We start from the raw sequence: 18,807 nt of genomic DNA, 5'->3' as shown, positions 1-18,807 counted from the left end.
GTTAAAATAAAAAAAAATTTTTTTTCTCCAGCAATTCCCTATTTAAAAGCATTAAAATATAATTGTATATAAGTACATGGTTATATATGTATGTCTGTATGTTATTTGTTATTCATAAAGATATAAAACTGTTAACTTAGTAAATGTATATTAATAAGAAAAATGACTGAATGCATCTATACTAGGGAATATTAAATTTTCATCAAAAGATATTGAAGTAGAGCTATACCAGTTGACTTACAGAGACTTTTATGAGTTTGAGTAATAAAAGATGGAGTAAAGCATGTAAGATTCTCTATTTGCAAAACAAAATAATGCCTCTTTAAACCTCTACAAATGTTTGTGTATACATATTCATCTAAATATATTTTATTATTATTATTAAAGCATGGAGAAAAATATAGATGAACACCTACAAGGTATATAGGGGGTAGAGATAAAGAAAAGAAGAAGCATAGAGACAATGAAGGAAAAGAGAAGGAACATATCACTAAAAAATAAATAATATATATGCAGGTATACTTATGTATTTTTACAAAGTTGTAGATATAAATATAAAAACAAAATTTAAAGATATACAACATAAATCTTCAAACATAATTTCTAAAACCAATAAACCCACAGCTTATAAATATTCACTGATTTCTTGCTACTTTACGAATACAAGGCTGAGAATGTAGCATCTAACATTTTGCACTTGGCAACATCTTTCATATGTTAAAAAAATGTGTTTTCAAAAAAAAAATGTGTTTTCAAAACATGTCTAAGGGGAAAAAAGACCTCTATTTGCTAACTACCCTCATCTTTCCTGCAAATTTCTAGTTTCAATAAACTCTCTGTAATTAGTATGCGCCCAGCTATCATCAATTTTGGTGTTATAAACACATCCCTATTCATAGTTCATCCAAGAAACACAAATCTAAGAAATTTTTTTAGCAGCATGATGAATTTTATAGGGAAATTCTTGAGTTAAATAAAAAAATAAAGACTATTTTTGCTGGAAGAGTCTTTATTTTTATTTTATTAACATGTAACGTATTATTTGTTTCAGGGGTATAGGTCTATGGTTCATCAGTCTTACACAATACACAGCACTCACTACAACACATACCCTCCCAATGCCCATCACCCAGTCACCCCATCTACCTACTCCCTTCCCCTCCAGCAACCCTCAGTTTGTTTCCTTAGATTGAGTCTCTTATGGTTTGTCTCCCTTGGAAGAGTAAGTCTTATTGAAATTTAGTAAGTTATAGGCCTTAAGTTAAGATAGATTGGTTCTTAATAACAAGCCTGACAACGGCTAGAAACAAAAACTAGCCAACCAACCAAACAACAACAAAAATCAAACAACAAAATCCAAAATAAACAAATCAAAAAAGAAGTAAAACCCATGACTGATACCTTAAGTGTCTAGTGACTGAAGAGAAATGGTTTCCTCTCAAAAGAAAAATTTATTCAACATGATTGTCAAAGGAATGAGAAATGAGTCAAATATCATTTTAAGGGGGTCCTTCCATTTAATGCTCTTAGTCAACAAAATGATGCAGAGTTTGGATCCAGCAACAAAAACAAAAACAAACCAAAAAACTCTGGCCTAAGTAGCCTACCTTCTCATATATTTGGAAACTTACACTAAACAATTCAACTAATAAGTCAGTTACTTAGATCAAACACTTCCTGTCAAACATTGCAAAAGTATTTATTATGCTAAGACACATTTGCTGAATAGTGATTTGGGATCTTTGACCATGAACCTGAGGATAATTCTTTAGGTCTTGATTAACACTTGTACCTCTATGGTTTTGAAAACAGTGGAAAAGAGTTCAAATTGAGCAAAGTCATAACATCTTAACTCATTACCTTCTTTTTCTAGCAGGCACAGAGAATTTCTCCTTGGAAATGCACAGACAATAGCGCAGTAGATATTAATGAATGTAACTTGGAAGAGGATAGGAAGGAAGTTTTAATCAGTTTTGAGCACTATGCTTAAAATACAGAATGATAAGAATACAGATGATATCAGAAAAGTTATCAAAATAGTAAGGAGATTTGAAATGTCATTAATATAAAAAGTGGCAGAAAAATGAGAAAACAAGAAGTCAGAAAAACTAGGTTCTATATCTTTAGTCATATGTCAATACATTAGTATTTCCCTCACATTACTGACCTCTAAGTCTCCACCTGTAAAACGAAATATCTGCCCTACCAATCTCACAGCACAGTTGTGGGAATTAAATCCTGACTTGTTCAGGAATGTGCTCCTAATATTAAGGAGAATATTTAGAACTATGTGCTAAACTAAGCTCTTGATAAAACTCCTTTCACTTCTATCTGCTTCTTCCAATATAGTTCCCATTCCTTCAACCTCCTGGGGTTCCAAACCTTGGAGCTAACAATTTCCCCTTCTTATATCCTGTATGAAATCCAGTAGGAAATCTTGTCTCTAACTTCAAAATACATAAGAATTCCATTTTGTTACTTTTGTCACTCTGATCCAAGCCATCATCATTTCTTGTCTGGATTCCTAAAACAACTCCCAGCTGATTGGTCTCCTTGTTTCAAGTCCTTGTTTCAGTCTGTTCTTAACCTCACAGCCAGACTTCTTAGAACATGTATTAAATCATGTCAGTCCTCTGCTCAACCTTCCTAGGACTTGCCATTCCAGAGTAAAAGCCAAGTTCTCACAGCATAAGGCTCTAAGTGATTTATGCCTTCCATCCTCACCCCATTCATCATCTATCTGACCTCATTTTAATACTCTCCAGCCTCCTGCTGTTCCTCAAAAACATAAAGCTTTCGGGATGCCTGGGTGGCTCAGCTGGTTAAATGTGCCTTCACCTCAGTTCATAATCCCAGAACCCTGGGATGACATGCTCCCAGGGTCCTGGGATCGAGTCCCATATCAGGCTCCTTGCTCAGCCAGAAGCCTGCTTCTCCTTCTGCCTTTCACTGCCCCTGCTTGTGCACACACACTCTCTCTCTGACAAATAAATAAAATCAACAACAACAACCCATAAAGCTTTCATCTGTTGCCTCTACTGAAACCTACTCCCTCACCAGTCTTGCTTACTCCCTAACCTCCTGCAGGTTTTTTCTCAAATGTCTTTTCATTACTGAGGTCTTCTTTGTCCCTGCAGCCGGCCTGCCACACATCAATCTATCTATCTATTCTCCATCCCTCTTCCTTGTGACTTTTTACTGCAGCATTTATCACTGCTCATCCTATTGACTCTTTCTACATGGGCAAAATTCTTTTATTTAAAAAATTTTTTTTGAGGTTTATTTGAGAGACAGACAGAGAAGGTAAAGGAAGAGGGAGAGAAAGTCTCAAAAAGACACCACGCTCAGTCCATGTGGAACCCTACATAGGAGCTCGATCTCACGACTTAGAGATCACAACCTGAGCTGAAATCAAGAGTCAGACCTATTGCGCCACCAAGGCGCCCCATATGTGGGCAAAAATTCTTACTTATTTTGTTCACTACTGAATTCCCAGTGCCTGGGACAACATCTGGTGCTAAATAAACAGTGAATGAGTGAATGAGTGAATGAATGAATGAATGGAAAAGCTCTCACTGTGGACAGATCTGGGACTAGAACTCAGCTTCTGCAATTTACTAGCTCTTTTGCTTAAAGTCCTTTTGTAAAATGGGAATAATGGTAATACTACATCTCATGAATTGTTAATGAGGAGTAATGATATTAAAGCATATAAAATGATTAGAATGGTACTTAGAATATAAAGAACTTGTAAAGAACTGTGCAAAAACATAGTATTCTCAAGATTTAAAATTTACTATCCTAATATACATAAGATACAAAGAGGGGAGTTTTGGAGAAAGGAAGAAGTCTTACAATGCTTACGTGGGCCAGGTGAAACAACTAAAGGAAAAGGTCAAAGAAGAACAAATTAATGCATAATTTTCTAAGAATTTTATTTCCGTTTCAATTAAAAAAGCCTGCCTGATGAACGGAAACTCTGAAGGTAGGAGTAAGATCATTTATTCATTCACTCACATTTCATCCAAGTTTGTGAATTTAGTATGTGCCATGAATAACGCACATTAAGAGTACAGTACTGTGGGAACAGTTCTATTTAAAAGGAATTACCTTAACTAGAAATTATGTGGTATCTAACTACTATATTTTACCTCTTATTGCTTACATACTTTTATGTACTTTCAGGATTTTAAGATGGGTGATTTTTTTTTTAAAGTCCCTAATACTGGGGTGCCTGGGTGGCTCAGTGGGTTAAAGCCTTTGCCTTTGGCTCAGATCACTCAGGGTCCTGGGATCAAGCCCCACATCGGGCTCTCTGCTCAGCAGGGAGCCTGCTTCCCCCTTCCTCTCTCTCTGCCTACTTGTGATCTCTGTCTGTCAAATAAATAAATAAAATCTTTAAAAAAAAAGAGTCCCTAATACTATATTAGACAATTGGTAACTTAAATGACTGGTGATTCTAATATAAAACTATTGAGAAACTAGGATGGTGTCACCAGAGTACCATATGAGCTCAAGTTATAGACCAGGCTTTTGTTTTTCAAAATATTTTTCCTAAAAGGGGAACAAGTCATAGAACTGACTGCTTATGAAGTATGTCATATTACTTAGCTTCTCTAAATTTCTTTATTTTGAACACTAAAGTACTGCTTGAAAAAAATGTACATAAGCTAGAAGCCACCTCTTCAGGAGTAATTTTACCTCCTTACAGAGAATCAGTTATAAAGAAGCAAATAAGTAAATGTAGTTGTTTATATTTAATTCTGGGGTACTGTATCACAATTGCAAGTGTTTGATGCTTTTGTAAAGAAGGATTTAAAAAATCACTTTAAAAAAGTAATTCAAAACTTCCAATTCTAAAAAAATGGGGTAAAAGTACTTTTTCATACTCCTCCCCCTAACAAAATGGAAAACCCCTAAACATTATGTATAAAACAAGCACAGGAAGACTGATTTTTGAAGAGAAGACAGGCCAGCCAGGTATGGCGGACACGACGAACACCGAGGTGGTGAGCGCCCTCAGTTTCCTTGCATAGTAAGACAAGCTTAGGTAGTAACCGATTTATACTTCACGCAAATAAGGGACAGAATTGTGGCCAACATTTTCTTGCCAGTGAAGGCTAACAAGAAGCCTAGACTTCTGCCACTGTGAGACTGTAATAATACCCCCCAAGCTCCCTACCAGGACGTGGAAAAGACTTTCCTGCTGAGAGATAATAAGAGTCTCCTTACTCTGTAAAGTCAGGGATGGGGTAGGGCTAACGTAGGCTAATGGGAAAACTAGACTTCCTGTCTACCCAGAGGTAATGAGGCATCCCTCCCCTCCCTGCCACGGTGGCTTCAGAGAAAGCCTTGAGGCTTTCAGTGCTTTTACAACTGCCCAGGAGTAAAGAGACCAACCCTCCACAGCATCAGCAAAGGCTCGGCGGGGAACTCTAAGTGGGCATTCTTGCCTATCCCAGCGAGGGGATGTCTGTTGGGTGTTATCAGTGTGGCCTATTTGTAAGCGAGAACACCCACACTTGCCCAGCCCTAAGAAGATTCACAAGCACCCTCTCCCTCAGCTGTAAAACAGGCCGTGGACTTCCTGAGTATAACAGTGTAATAGGGCAGCAACTTTCCCCCTTTTCAGTTCAGCTAGAGCACTGTCAGAGAACATTAGCTAAGATAGAGTATATTCAGAGTATTATAATACCCCAATATTAAATAATATTCAGAGTATTATAACATAATACCCCAAATGCCCAATTTTTTTTTAAAGATTTTATTTATTTATTTGACAGAGAGAGATCACAAATAGGCAGGGAGGCAGGCAGAGAGAGAGGAGGAAGCAGGCTTCCTGCTGAGCAGAGAGCCTGATGTGGGACTCGATCCCAGGACCCTGAGATCACAACCTGAGCCGAAGGCAGCGGCTTAACCCACTGAGCCACCCAGGCGCCCCCCCCCCAATTTTTTTCTTTAAGATTTTATTTATTTGTGAGAGAGAGAGAGAGCATGAGCATAAGCAGGAAGGGGGAGTCAGAGGGAGAGGGGACACAGGCTCCCACTGAGCAGGAAAGCCCCACATTGACTCCGACTCAGGGCTCAATCTCAGGACACCTGGGAAGTCCCTCATCATACCAAGAACTGAGAATACCTCAATTTGGATGAAAAAGATAATCAACAAGATGAAAAAGAGATCCAAAGTATTTGACTAGGATTTTACAGTAGCCATAAAAAAATGGTTTGATAGTAATGAACATTCTCAAAATAAGTGAAGAAATTAAAAATCAATAGCAAAGACACAGAAGACATACAGAAAAACCAAATGGAAATATCAGAAGTGAAAATGTGGTAACTAAAATTAAAAATTTAATGACTGAGAACTCAGCAGAAAAATGGAACAGAAAAAGTAATCAGTTAACTTGAAGAAAGAAATTGTCTAATCTGAAAAACAGAGGGGGGAAAAAAGAACAGAGTCTTGGGGACTTGGGGGCTATAACAATACTTCATTAAACAACAGCAGAATACACATTCTCTTCAAATGCCCATGAGATATATACTAAGCTAGAACCTATCTTGGAGCATGAAACACCTCAACAAATTTAAATGAACTGAGATGATACAGAATGGGTTTTCTGACAAAAATGGAATCAAACCAAAATTCAGTTAACAGAAAGGTAACAGGAAAATCCCCAAATACTCAGAAAATAAACAGCTTAATATTTAAATACTTAAGTAATCCAGGTTATCAAAGAAGATGTCTCAAGGGAAAAAAATACTAAACTGAATCAAATGAATAACTACTGTATCAAAATATGTGGGACACACCCAAAACAGTGCTGAGAGGAATTTAAAGCACTAAAAGCTTACTTTAGGAAAGATGAAAAGCCTCAAGACCTTAATCAAGGCTTCCACATCAAAATCAAGCAAAATCAAAACAAGCACAAGAGGGGTGCCTGAGTGGCTCAGTGGGTTAAGCCTCTGCCTTCGGCTCAGGTCCTGATCCCAGGGTCCTGGGATAGAGCCCTGCATCAGGCTCCCTGCTCACCAGGGAGCCTGCTTCCCTCCCACCCCTGCCTGCCTACTTGTGATCTCTCTCTCTCTGTGTCAAATAAATAAATAAATAATCTTAAAAAGAAAAAAACAAGCACAAGAAAGCAGAAGGAGTAAAAAAAATAAGAGCAGAAATAAATGAAATAGAAAACAAAAGCAATAGATTAAAAAAATCAATGAAACAAAGAATAAGCTGTTTGAAAAGATCAATAAAATTGACAAACATCTGGCAAAACTGAGAAGGAAAAAAAAAGAGAGAAGTTACCAGTATTCGTACTGAAACAGGAGAAATCACTACAAGACATGCAGACATCAAAGGGATAAATTAGGAATGATCTCCCTGATATGAGGAAGTGGTGATGCAACATGGAGGCTTAAGTGGGTAGAAGAAGAATAAATGAAACAAGATGGGATTGGGAGGGAGACAAACCATAAGTGACTCTTAATCTCACAAAACAAACTGAGGGTTGCCAGGGGGAGGGGGTTTGGGAGAAGGGGGTGGGATTATAGACATTGGGGAGGGTATGTGATTTGGTGAGTGCTGTGAAGTGTGTAAACCTGGTGATTCACAGACCTGTACCCCTGGGGATAAAAATATATGTTTATAAAAAATAAAAAATTAAAAAAAAAAATTAAAAAATAAATAAATAAATAAATAAAAACCCCCCAAAAAAAAAAAAAAAAAAAAAGAAACTATACACACATAAATTTGACAATTTAGATGGAATTGACCAATTCCATCTTGAAAAATACAAACTACCCCAACTCACCCATAAAACAGATACATAAAAGAAATATTTGAGTAAACCCTGTAAAAACAAAGGGGTTTAATTCATAATTTTAAAACTCCTAAAATAGAAATATCCAGTCTTAAATGGTCCCACCAGAGAATTCTATCAAATGTTTACAGAATTAACACCAATTCAACATAGTCTCTTTCAGAAAATAGAAGGGAGAATGCTTCCTAATCCCTTACATGATGTTAATACTACTCTAATACCAAAATCATACAAAGACAGTACAAAAAGGAAAAACTAGAGACCAATATCTCTCATATAGGTACAAAAATCTTTAGCAGAATATCAGCAAATAGAATTTAGCAATATAGAAAAAGAATTACACACTATGGCTACTTACTGCAGGGATGCAAATCTAGTTCAATACTCAAAATCCAATCAATATAATCCACCAAATTAATAAGCAAAGAAATATCACATGATATTAACTGACACAAAAAATTAACAAAATTCAACACCTAGTCATGATAAAAGCTTAGAAAACTAGGAACAGAGTGAGATTTCCTCAGTTTCATATAGAGCATCTAACACAAAACCCCTACAGTTTACGTACTTCATGGTAAAGTGCTAAATGCTTTCTACCCAAGGTTGGAAACAAAGGAAGCATGTCCTCTCTCACCACTCTCAGTAACATAGTTCTGGAAGATATAGCTAGCAAAATAAGAAATGAAAAGGTAATAAAATGCATATAGGTTGAAAAGGAAGAGAAAAAAACTATCCCTATTGTCATATGACCTGATTATCCACATAGAAAATTCAAGGAATCTCATAAAAACTCTTGTATTTAACAAGTTAATCTAGCAAGACTGCAAGATACATACCTACATATAAAAACCAACTGCATTTCTTTATTTGCAGTGAACATATGGAAATTGAAATTAAAAACCCAATACCATGTATAATCACTCAAAATAAAAAGAGAAATACTTAGATATAAATCTAACAAGATATGTACAGGATCTGTATGCTAAAAACCACAAAACACCAAAGAGAGAGATCAAAGAAAATATAAACAGATGAAGAGCAGATGGTGTTCATAGATTAAAGGACTCCATTAGAAAATATTAATTCTCTCCAAACTGACATACAAGTTTAACATAATTCCTATCAAAATTTTAACAAGATTTTTGGTAGATATGCATAAGATTATCCTCAAATTTATATATAAAGCAAAGGAACTAGAAGAGCTAAAACATGTTGAAAAAGGATAGGAAAGTGGAAAGAATCACTCTACCTGACTTTAAGACTTACTGTAGAGCCACAATAATCAAGACTGTCATATTGGCAGAGGAGGAGAAATGTAGATGAATGGTACAGAATGGAGAGCTTAGAAAGAACCCCATGCAAGCAAGGGCAAGTGATTTTTTGACAAAAGGTGCAAAAGCAATTCACTTTTTGAAGAATGGTTTAAAAAAACAGTTGGCAAAACTGGCTATACATCCATAAGCAAAAAACTAAACTTGAACCTAAACCTCACACCTTAGAGAAAGTTAGATCAAAAGGGATCATAGATTTAAATGTAAAATATAAAATTTTTAGAAGAAAATAAGGGTGAAAATATTTAGAATAGGGCTTGGGAAGAGTTTTTTTAAATAACATAAAAAGCATCATCTAAAAAATAGCAACAATAAATTGGACTTCATCATAAAAGTTTTTGTTCTGTAAATGACTATTAAGAAGATGAAAAGCTACGGATTGGAAGAAAATATTTGTAAACCACATATCTGAAAAAGAAATCATATCTAGATTATATAAAGGACTCTCAGACTCAACAGTTAAAAAAAAAAAATCCAATTCAAAAATAGGCCAAAGGCATAAACTGTAGAGTACACACAGATGGCAAGTCAGCACACGAGTGTTTCAACATCACTGGCCATTAAGGAAATGCAAATTAAGATCATGATGAGCTCTCTCACAAATGTATTAGAATGTATTAGAAAATAAAAAACACTGAGAATCCCAAGTGCTGATAAAAGGTACAGAGACTAGATCTCTCAGACCTTACTAGTAGAAATGTAAAAAGTTATATAGGCACTCTGGAAAATAATCTGGCAGTTTCTTAAAACTCTAAACATAAACCTGTCCTATGGCCCAGCAATTGCCTTCTGGGCATTTATCCCACATAAATAAAGACTAAGTTCACAAAAAAACGTACACCTGACCATTCAGCAGCTTTATTTGTAACAGTCAAAAACTGTAAACAACCAACTATAATTGGTGAATGGTCAAACAAATTATGGTAAAACCTTACACAGAATAAATAGCAACGAACTATTGATACATGGAACAACTGAGTGAAAAAAAGCCGATCTCAAAGGTTGAATAGTGTATGATTCTCAAAATCATATTCTTTAAATCGTATAGGCAAAATGACAAAATTAGATAGATGAAAAATAAATTAGTAGTTGCCAGATATTAGGGATAATGGGAGAACGGGAGGATATGGGTATGATCATAAAGGGGTAGTGACAGAATGGGATAGTAGTAACGTAAATACACACTTGTGATAAGGTAGAGAATTATATATACATTTTGTATTAATGTCAAGTTCTTGGTTTTCAGGAAGACACATAGGACACTCTCTATGCTATTTTTGCAACTATGAATCTATAACTATTTCAAAGTAAAAATTTAAATAAAATAATAATTCAACAAACGATGCTGGGAAAACTAGATAACCACATACAAAATAATGAAGTTGGACCCTTACCCACTATGAAATAAAGTCCAAATGGATTAAAGATCTAAATGTAAGACCTTAAACTATAAAACTCTTTGGAAAAAAAAAAGGGCAAAAGCTAAATGACACTGGATTTGGCAATGATTTCTTTGATATGACAACAAAGGCACAGACAACAGAAGAGAAAACCGACAAATTAGACTAAAGGAAAATTTAAAAATTCTGTGCATCAAAAGACAATGTCAACTGAGAAAAAAGGCAACCCACAAAATGGGAGAAAATATTTGTAAATCATATATTTGATAAGGGCTAATATCCAGAATATATAGAGAACTCCTAAAACTTAACAAAAAATAATCCAATTAAAAACTGAGTACAGGAGCTGAATAGACACTTCTCCAAAGGAACACCCATTAGCATGGCTACAATTAAAAAAAAAAACACGGAAAATTAGTGTTGGCAAAGATGTGAGGAAACTGGAGCCATTTTGCACTGTTGGTGGGAACGTAAAATGATACAGCTGTTATGGAAAACAGTATGTTGCTTTCTCAAAAAATTAAAAATAGAATTGGGGTGCCTGGGTTGCTCAGTCAGTTAAGCATCTGACTCTTGAACTCAGCGCATGTCTATCTCAGGGTTGTGAGCTTGAGCCCCATGTTGGGCTCCACACTGGTCATGGAGCCTACTTAAAAAATATTAAAAACAGAATTACAGTAAGATCCAGTAATTCCAACTCTGTGTATATACCAAAAGAACTGAAACCAGGGACTCAAACCGTCCTGTGTATACCCATGTTCATAGCAGAATTATTCACAATAGCTAAAAAGTAAAAGCAACCCAAGTATCCCTTGAAAGGTATTCAAATGGATAAGCAAAATATGGTATACACATACAATGGTATAATAGTTAGTCTTAAAAGAGACGGAAATTCTGACACATGCCATAACGTGGATGAACCTTGAGGACATTATGCTAAGTGAAATGAGCTAGTCACAAAAGACAAATATTGTATGATCATCCTTACATGAGACACTTAAAGTAGTCAGAATCATAGAGACAGAAAGCAGAGTGGTGGTTGCCTGGGGCTGGGAGGGAGGCGAGAAGGGGGAGTCACTGTTCAATGCGTACAAAGTTTCAGCTTTACAAGACATTGCAATGTGATGGCTGTACAACATTTGCCATTTTAAGAAGACCACTACACCTTACTCAGTGTATACTCTGGCACAGCCCTCTGAGGATACTGCACCATCTCAGCGGTGGAGTACATAGACTTGAGGGCAGATTAACAATTAGGTCATGAAAAACAGGCAGCATAAAATAGCTACCACTAATCTGCATGAGATGCATTTACTCAATTAAGCAGATGGAAATGTTATTATGAACTCAGTATTCCAATGATGGTCTTTAAAATTAAGAAGGATAGGGGCAAATGAAATGCACACTGGGGGATTTGGGGTCTTTATATATTAATTCTAAAGTATACAATACAGAACACTGTAATGAAGTTAACAAAATTAATTAAAAGATTCTTTGCATGTAAACCCTTAGAGACTACATTAAAAAATACATGACAGTTTCTGACATTATTAATAATGTGACTGCTCTTTAACGTTTTTAATGTTGATACCATCACCTTTCCCTAATATACACTACTTATATAAAAAACATGAGCATTAGAAGTCTTATTACTCATGGCTGGTATGAGTATTATTTTTAATATGCTTTCTGGTATTTACTTTTTCTATTTTGAATTTTAAAAACTGATAAATTAGTGATGAATTTTCAAAACTTTTAAAAGATTACTATATATTTTTACTGGTAAACAGTTTTCAGGTATTTACATATTTGAAAATGTTTTTCTTTGCATCATCATCTTTATTAGGCAATAACAACAAAGTGAGAATTACTAATCTGTTTGAAAATTTCTATCAAATGCTTCAAACAAAAATCTTCGAGTGATTTTGTGAAAATGGCCACAAACTTTAAAAGGAATTTTTACATGTGATAAATGTCTTACATTGTGATAAATATTTTATGTCTAACCCTTATTTTCTAAGTTGCAGTATACATACTAAACCCATTATTACAGAATTCTAATACATATGCCAAAATTATAACAATTAAGTGGTTTGTTACAAAAGCTACACAAAATGGTAAACTATGTCTACAAAAGCCATAAAATATATATTCACCTTGACTCTACAGGTAAATTTTGGATTAGCTTGATATTTTTCTCTTTTCTTATAAATGTGATTTCCCCCTTTCTGACTTGTCTTAAAAAGCTTATAAGAATTTAATATAACAATTGTACTTAAAAACAATTACATAAATAGTATACTTAAGAGTTTCACTTATTGATTTACTCAACATAGTTAAAACTATCTCAACAATTGCTAGAACATAAGCTTCTGTTTCAATTTTAGATTTAATATAACAATAATACAATCATTTTTCCATCCCTCCCCCTCAACCTTCATATGGAATCCTCTATTATCCTAAACTCTCCCCTCTTAACAGAAATCTGCTTTAAAAAATAATGTAGTTGACTTGAATATTATTATTATTATTTATTTATTTGAGAGAGAGAGAGCAAGCAGGGGGAGGAGCAGAGGGAGAGGGGAAACAGACTCCCCACTGAGTGTGGAGTCCAGCTTGGAGCTCTAACCCAGGACCGTGAGATCATGACCTGAGCTGAAACCAAGAGGTGGATGCTGAACTGACTGAGCCACCCAGGCACCCCTGATTATTATTTAGTATTTATAACTGTTGAAACTTTTTGAATTAAATTATGTGCTCCTTGAAGGAGTGTTGTATACAGGATAGATGCTCATTAATATTTATGGATTACATTAATTCACATATTCATCTAATATAGCCATTTATTATCTGCCAGGACACCATAGTCAATGCTGCAGACATAAAGATGAAAAAGAAACTGCCCTGTTCTAAAGCTGCCCAGACACCCGAGGGATTATAACAGGGAGAAAAATGGGTCCTTAAAGATGTCCACATTCTATTTCTGGAATCTGGCAATATTTTACCTTATATGTCAAAAGAAACTTTGCAGATGTGATTAAGGTTGAGCATCCTGAGATGGGAGATTATCCTGAATTATCCAAATTTGCCAATCTAATCACATGGGTCCTTAAAAACAGAGAACTCTTCCCAGTTATTGTGAGAGAAAGATGTGACTACAGAAGAAAAGTCAGACATCACACATGTGCCTTTGAAGATAGAGGAAGAAGGCTATGATCCAAGGAATACGGGGGGGCCTCTAAAAGCTGGAAGAAGAACACAGCCCTACTTGGTGAACCTTCATTTTAGCCCAGTGAGACCCATGCTGGACTTCTGACTTACACAACTGTGAGATAATAAATTTCTGTTTAAGCCATTTAATTTGTGGCCATTTGTGAGAGCAGAAAACTAATACTGGATCATCAAGCCCATCATGTTTTTTTGACACATAGGAAATTAAAATACTCAAAGGCACACTTTGACACTACCTAAATGTACTCTTCGGATTTGGAGAGAACATGAATTTTCTTCTCTCTCCTTATACCATTGTCTGATGCCAGGGTAAAGGCAGAAAACAGGGACCTTCTGAAGGGAAATAGTTATCATCATTTTTCTATATATTAAGTGTCAACTGGACGCTTACTATTCTAATGCCACAGCTGCTTTCTTCCAGTTTGCTTCGGCTAAATACAGTTGAATCCTAAATAATGCAGGTTTGGACTGTGTGGGCCCACTTATATGCAGACTGTTTTCAGTATATACTGTACAGCGCTATAAAAGTATTTTCTGTACCTTATGATTTTCTTTTTTTTTTTTTTTAAGATTTTATTTATTTATTTAACAGAGAGAGATCACAGTAGACAGAGAGGCAGGCAGAGAGAGGGAAGCAGGCTCCCTGCTGAGCAGAGAGCCCGATGTGGGGCTCGATCCCAGGACCCTGAGATCATGACCTGAGCCGAAGGCAGCGGCTTAACCCACTGAGCCACCCAGGTGCCCCACCTTATGATTTTCTTAACAACATTTTCTCTTCTCTAGCTTACGTTATTGTAAGAATACAGCATATAATATATAAAACATACAAAATACGTGTTAAATCAATTGAGTTCAAGGTAAGACTCCTGGTCAAGGGTAGGCTATTAGTAGTTTAGTTTGGGCTGCAGGAACAGCTTTTACTGTACACCCTCCTCAAAAGCACTCGGGCTGTTTTGTAACACTATGTGTGCTGTGCAAGTGTGTACATTTATAGGTGTGGGGTGACCAGTTATTAATTATTGTTGTGTTGTTTCCTGTGCCCAGATTGGTATCATGACACTGTACAGTTCTTTAGAAAAAAATTTTTTTTATTTTAAAGATTTTATTTATTTGAGAGAGAGAGAAGAAGCAGGGGGAGGGGAGGGGCAGATGGAGAGGGAGAGGGAGATTCCACAGGAAACTTGGCTCTATGGTGCTCAATCTCAGGATTCTGAGATCATGACCTGAGCTGAAGGCAGATGCTTCACCAACTGAGCCATCCAGGCACCCCAATACCATGCTCTTCTTTCTGAACACAGGTAGGTAGAGGGAAAGGAAGTCTGAACCCCAAATACTCACACTGGAATTTTTAAAAGAATAGAGATTTCACTTCCACAAATTCCGTCAACAAGTATTTACTGTGGACCTCCTATTATATGGCAGGGTCTGTTTAACGTATTTGGATAGACAGAGCAGTGAACGAAACAGTCCCTACCCTTCCAGAACTTACATTCTATTGGGAGAACCAGATGGTAAATTAACAAATAAATTAATGTCAAGTAGTGTTAAATGCTCTGAATAAAAATAGAGCAAAGTAAAGGGAAGGGTGTATAGATGTGGGGAAGATGTAGGTATGGCAAAATCAGACCAGAAGACCAGGGCTGGGGAAATGCCTTCTTTAACTGTATATTCAACTTTTCCTAAAATCAGCAAAAAATGACTTTCATGTTCAAGAGAAAACTTCTTTTCAACATATTGATAATTTAGTCACGGGTTTTCTTGTTTTAACAATATATTCATGAAACAAAGACTTTGAAAGCAAAAATCCTTAATATTTTCAGGTTTCCCATTTACTACTGTTTTACAGCAAACTGAGGGATGAGCTGGGCAGACTTGGTGCTGAATATCAACGACAGTGAAAGCACTGGAGTATTTTAGGACTTTCTGGATTTTGGATGCCTCCTAGATCTGAGAAACTCTATGACCCTAAGCTGGTTTTATCTCTCCTCTGATACTGAACCATGGGTGGTTCAGTAATTACTAATATAGTATTTTCCACATACAATAAAGAAGTAACTCTATTCAGAGGATGGTAAAGAAAGCACACAACATTTAGTTACTGCTATTTTAAGGGAAAAATCCAAATTTAAAAAATCAGTTTCATATGATATTGTTAACACAACCAAGACAATGTTTAAAACTCACTTTGAAGTGTTTCAAGTTCAGCTCTAGTCAACGCATCTTCCTTTTTCTTCAATCTTGTTTCTTTATATTTAGCATAAAACTCCCCAGCATCCTTAGGAAAGAAGTTACAAACAAATTAATATGAAAATCAGTTTCTTTTGTCATTATTTACCACATGATTTCATTTTAAAGCAGTATATTCATTTAACAAGCATCTTCCTTTGCTTGTTTTTAAATTTTATGATTAACAGAAGAAACTAAGGAAATGTTTATGATTTTTATCTCTTAGCTTATTTATTAAGGCCAGTAATTGCAAAAATATAAATTTTTTAAAGATTTATTTATTTTTTGACAGAGAGAAAGAGAGAGAGTGAAAGAGAGAGTGAGCACACATAGGCAGAGTGGCATACAGGGGGAGATGCGAGAATCAGGCTCTCTGCCTAGCAGGGAGCCCAACATGAGGCTCAATCCCAAGGACTCTGGGATCATGACCTGAGCTGAAGGCAGCTGCTTAAATGACTGAGCCACCCAGGCACCCCCAGAAGTATAAATATAAGTAAAGTCTTTTTTCTCAGTTATGGAAGAGAGGATTCTGCTTCCTGTTTTCCACCACTGTTTATTTTCTCAGTATTGTGCCACTACATGGACAAAAAGCAGAAAAACACACTTGTTAAACTGAATTATTTGGTACAGTAAATTGTATTACTGTGACCAACAAAGTAATAACACTATTTTTATATTAGTCCCTTAACTTTAAAAGATTTTCAAAATTATTATATGCAAATCTGATTATGAAACCTATATGATCATATAGATACAAGTGAAGTTGTCATTCCTCCTTCCTCCACACTTAGAGATTAGTTCCTATCATGGAATGTTGGGGATTGAGGACAAATACTTAGGTGTCAAAATAGAGGGCTAAAGTCTCAAGGAGTGGCACCCAGGTAAGACTCTACCAGAGTAATGAAAAAAGACTAGGGCCTCAATAATCACAAGCATGGAAATAAACAAGTTGATGCTCTAGCCATATGAAGATCCCGACATGGAGAAAAACAGAATAGGTCATTTTCCACTACCTCTTGATTCAAACTTCATCCATTATATAGCAAGATTCTTGTAGCTGCCAGGCCACATGGTGGTTTTTTAAAATGTCTTCGCCTATGCTTTGCCCTCTAACGAGGGCAAAATGCTGCCCTGCCATTATTCTGATGAATTCCTATTCATCCTTGAAAACTCTACCCAAGTATCACCTCCTTTGCAAATTTTTCTGATCTTCCCTGGCAGAGTAATTTTCCACTGCTTACTGCTTTTGTATTTAAGCTCACTTCTAGGATTGCTTGTATCATGCTATATATTCTCTCCTAGAAAATGAGAAATTTGAGAGAGGGGTACTTGTATGACCAGAGCACAGTATCTGGCATAAAGCATGTACACAATATTCATTGAACTGAACTAGATCAAAATATATGAGAAATCTTGTCAAGAAAGAAATGAAAAGGCTTGATGATTGATGTGGAATAAGAAAAAAAGAGGTATCAAGGATAACTCTAGGGTAACATTCCCAGATTTTAAGATCCCTAGGGCAGATAAATCATAGACTCATTTGAGAGAGTTTTATTTTTCAAGGAAATAAAGGAACAAAATCAATTCTTGGCTCTATCTTGATTCAAATGGAAATACATGAACACTTAAACCCTAGAATGGAATTTTCTCTTTTCATCTATGACTGTCTAGGAGTTACAGCTTTTCTTAGAGTCTGTATCTTTTGGAGTTATATCAGAACTCTTCCACTTGACAGTGAATTAGGTAAATAATAGGCATTTCTAAAATCACTGGGTCAATGTAATAAAGATTTAGCTCTTATTCTCCTATTCTCACTTTTATGTTCCTACCTCATTTCTACCACAAGGATTCCATAAGCCTTGGGTCAACGAAGCAATGTTATCATTTGAAGGGTATAGAAAAATCATGCATGCAACATACTTATCCTCCTAACTGTTGGGTTAAGGATTTATGGCCCCTTTACATTCCCTGTACCCCTAAAAACTTAACCCTGCAATACTATTATTTTCCTTAAGTCCTATCAGTTATTGATTGCTTGATGTGAATGAGTGAATGAGCTTATTAGCTTCTTTGCAGGCAGTTTTTAATAGTAGGAAAAAGAAAAGGTTGGGAAGGCACTGGGCCCTTGAAGGGAGTAGGAAAGGTGGCAGCATGCAAGAAAAAAGGTCACAGAGAAGTTATTCATGAGACGTGAAAGAAGGCAGGTTGAAATCAACCATCACAATATCATATAGTGAGATAAAATACAGTGATTAAGAGGACAGAATTGGGAGCCAGACTACCTGAATTAAGGTCTCAGCTCTGCCATCTTAAAGCCTATATAACATTCAGCAAGTTACTACACTTAGTTTTGGGTGAATCATCTCATTCAGGAATGGGGATAATCACAGGGCTATTGTAAAGACCAAAGTGCTGATAGACGGGAAACACTTAGAATAACATCTAACACACAGGCTTTCTATATGTTACCTATTTTGATTATAACTTCAACCTTTTACCAAAAACCTTACTCTGCACCACAAACAGTTTTTTTTGCTTCACACTTCACCAAAACTCCTCCTGCAGACTCCTGTTATCTTCTTGCTTTCATGACTTTCTTTATCTGCACCCCATCCACGCAAAAATCTTTCATTAGGTAAGAGCAGCCTCTTCCTCCTGGTCCTACCAAATCTGAGTATTTCTCTGTTAATGTGGTCCTTCCTGCTACAACACAGAAGTCCAATAAAATTCCTTTTTGAAATTACCCATCTGATCCAAAATCATACTTATCTGAGGATCACTATGGACCTAATCACCTTAACG

The 18,807-nt window shown here is 35.9% G+C and overlaps 1 protein-coding gene across 1 annotated transcript in view; it reads right to left on the bottom strand.

Annotated features, from left to right (window-relative positions):
* DNAJC1 (DnaJ heat shock protein family (Hsp40) member C1) overlaps positions 1–18,807 on the bottom strand; it is a 230,965-nt gene that overhangs the window by 117,881 nt on the left and 94,277 nt on the right. Inside the window, exon 7 of the mRNA XM_004757596.3 lies at positions 15,964–16,054. Within this exon, the coding sequence (XP_004757653.1) occupies positions 15,964–16,054 (91 nt within the window). The remainder of the gene's footprint in view (positions 1–15,963; positions 16,055–18,807) is intronic.

Source organism: Mustela putorius, unplaced genomic scaffold (assembly GCF_011764305.1).
Source record: "Mustela putorius furo isolate JIRA1106 unplaced genomic scaffold, ASM1176430v1.1 tig00000827_pilon_pilon_pilon, whole genome shotgun sequence".
NCBI classification, from domain to species: domain Eukaryota; kingdom Metazoa; phylum Chordata; class Mammalia; order Carnivora; family Mustelidae; genus Mustela; species Mustela putorius.
Note: the sequence above shows the minus strand (reverse complement) of the source record. Positions and strands in the feature narration are given on the sequence as shown.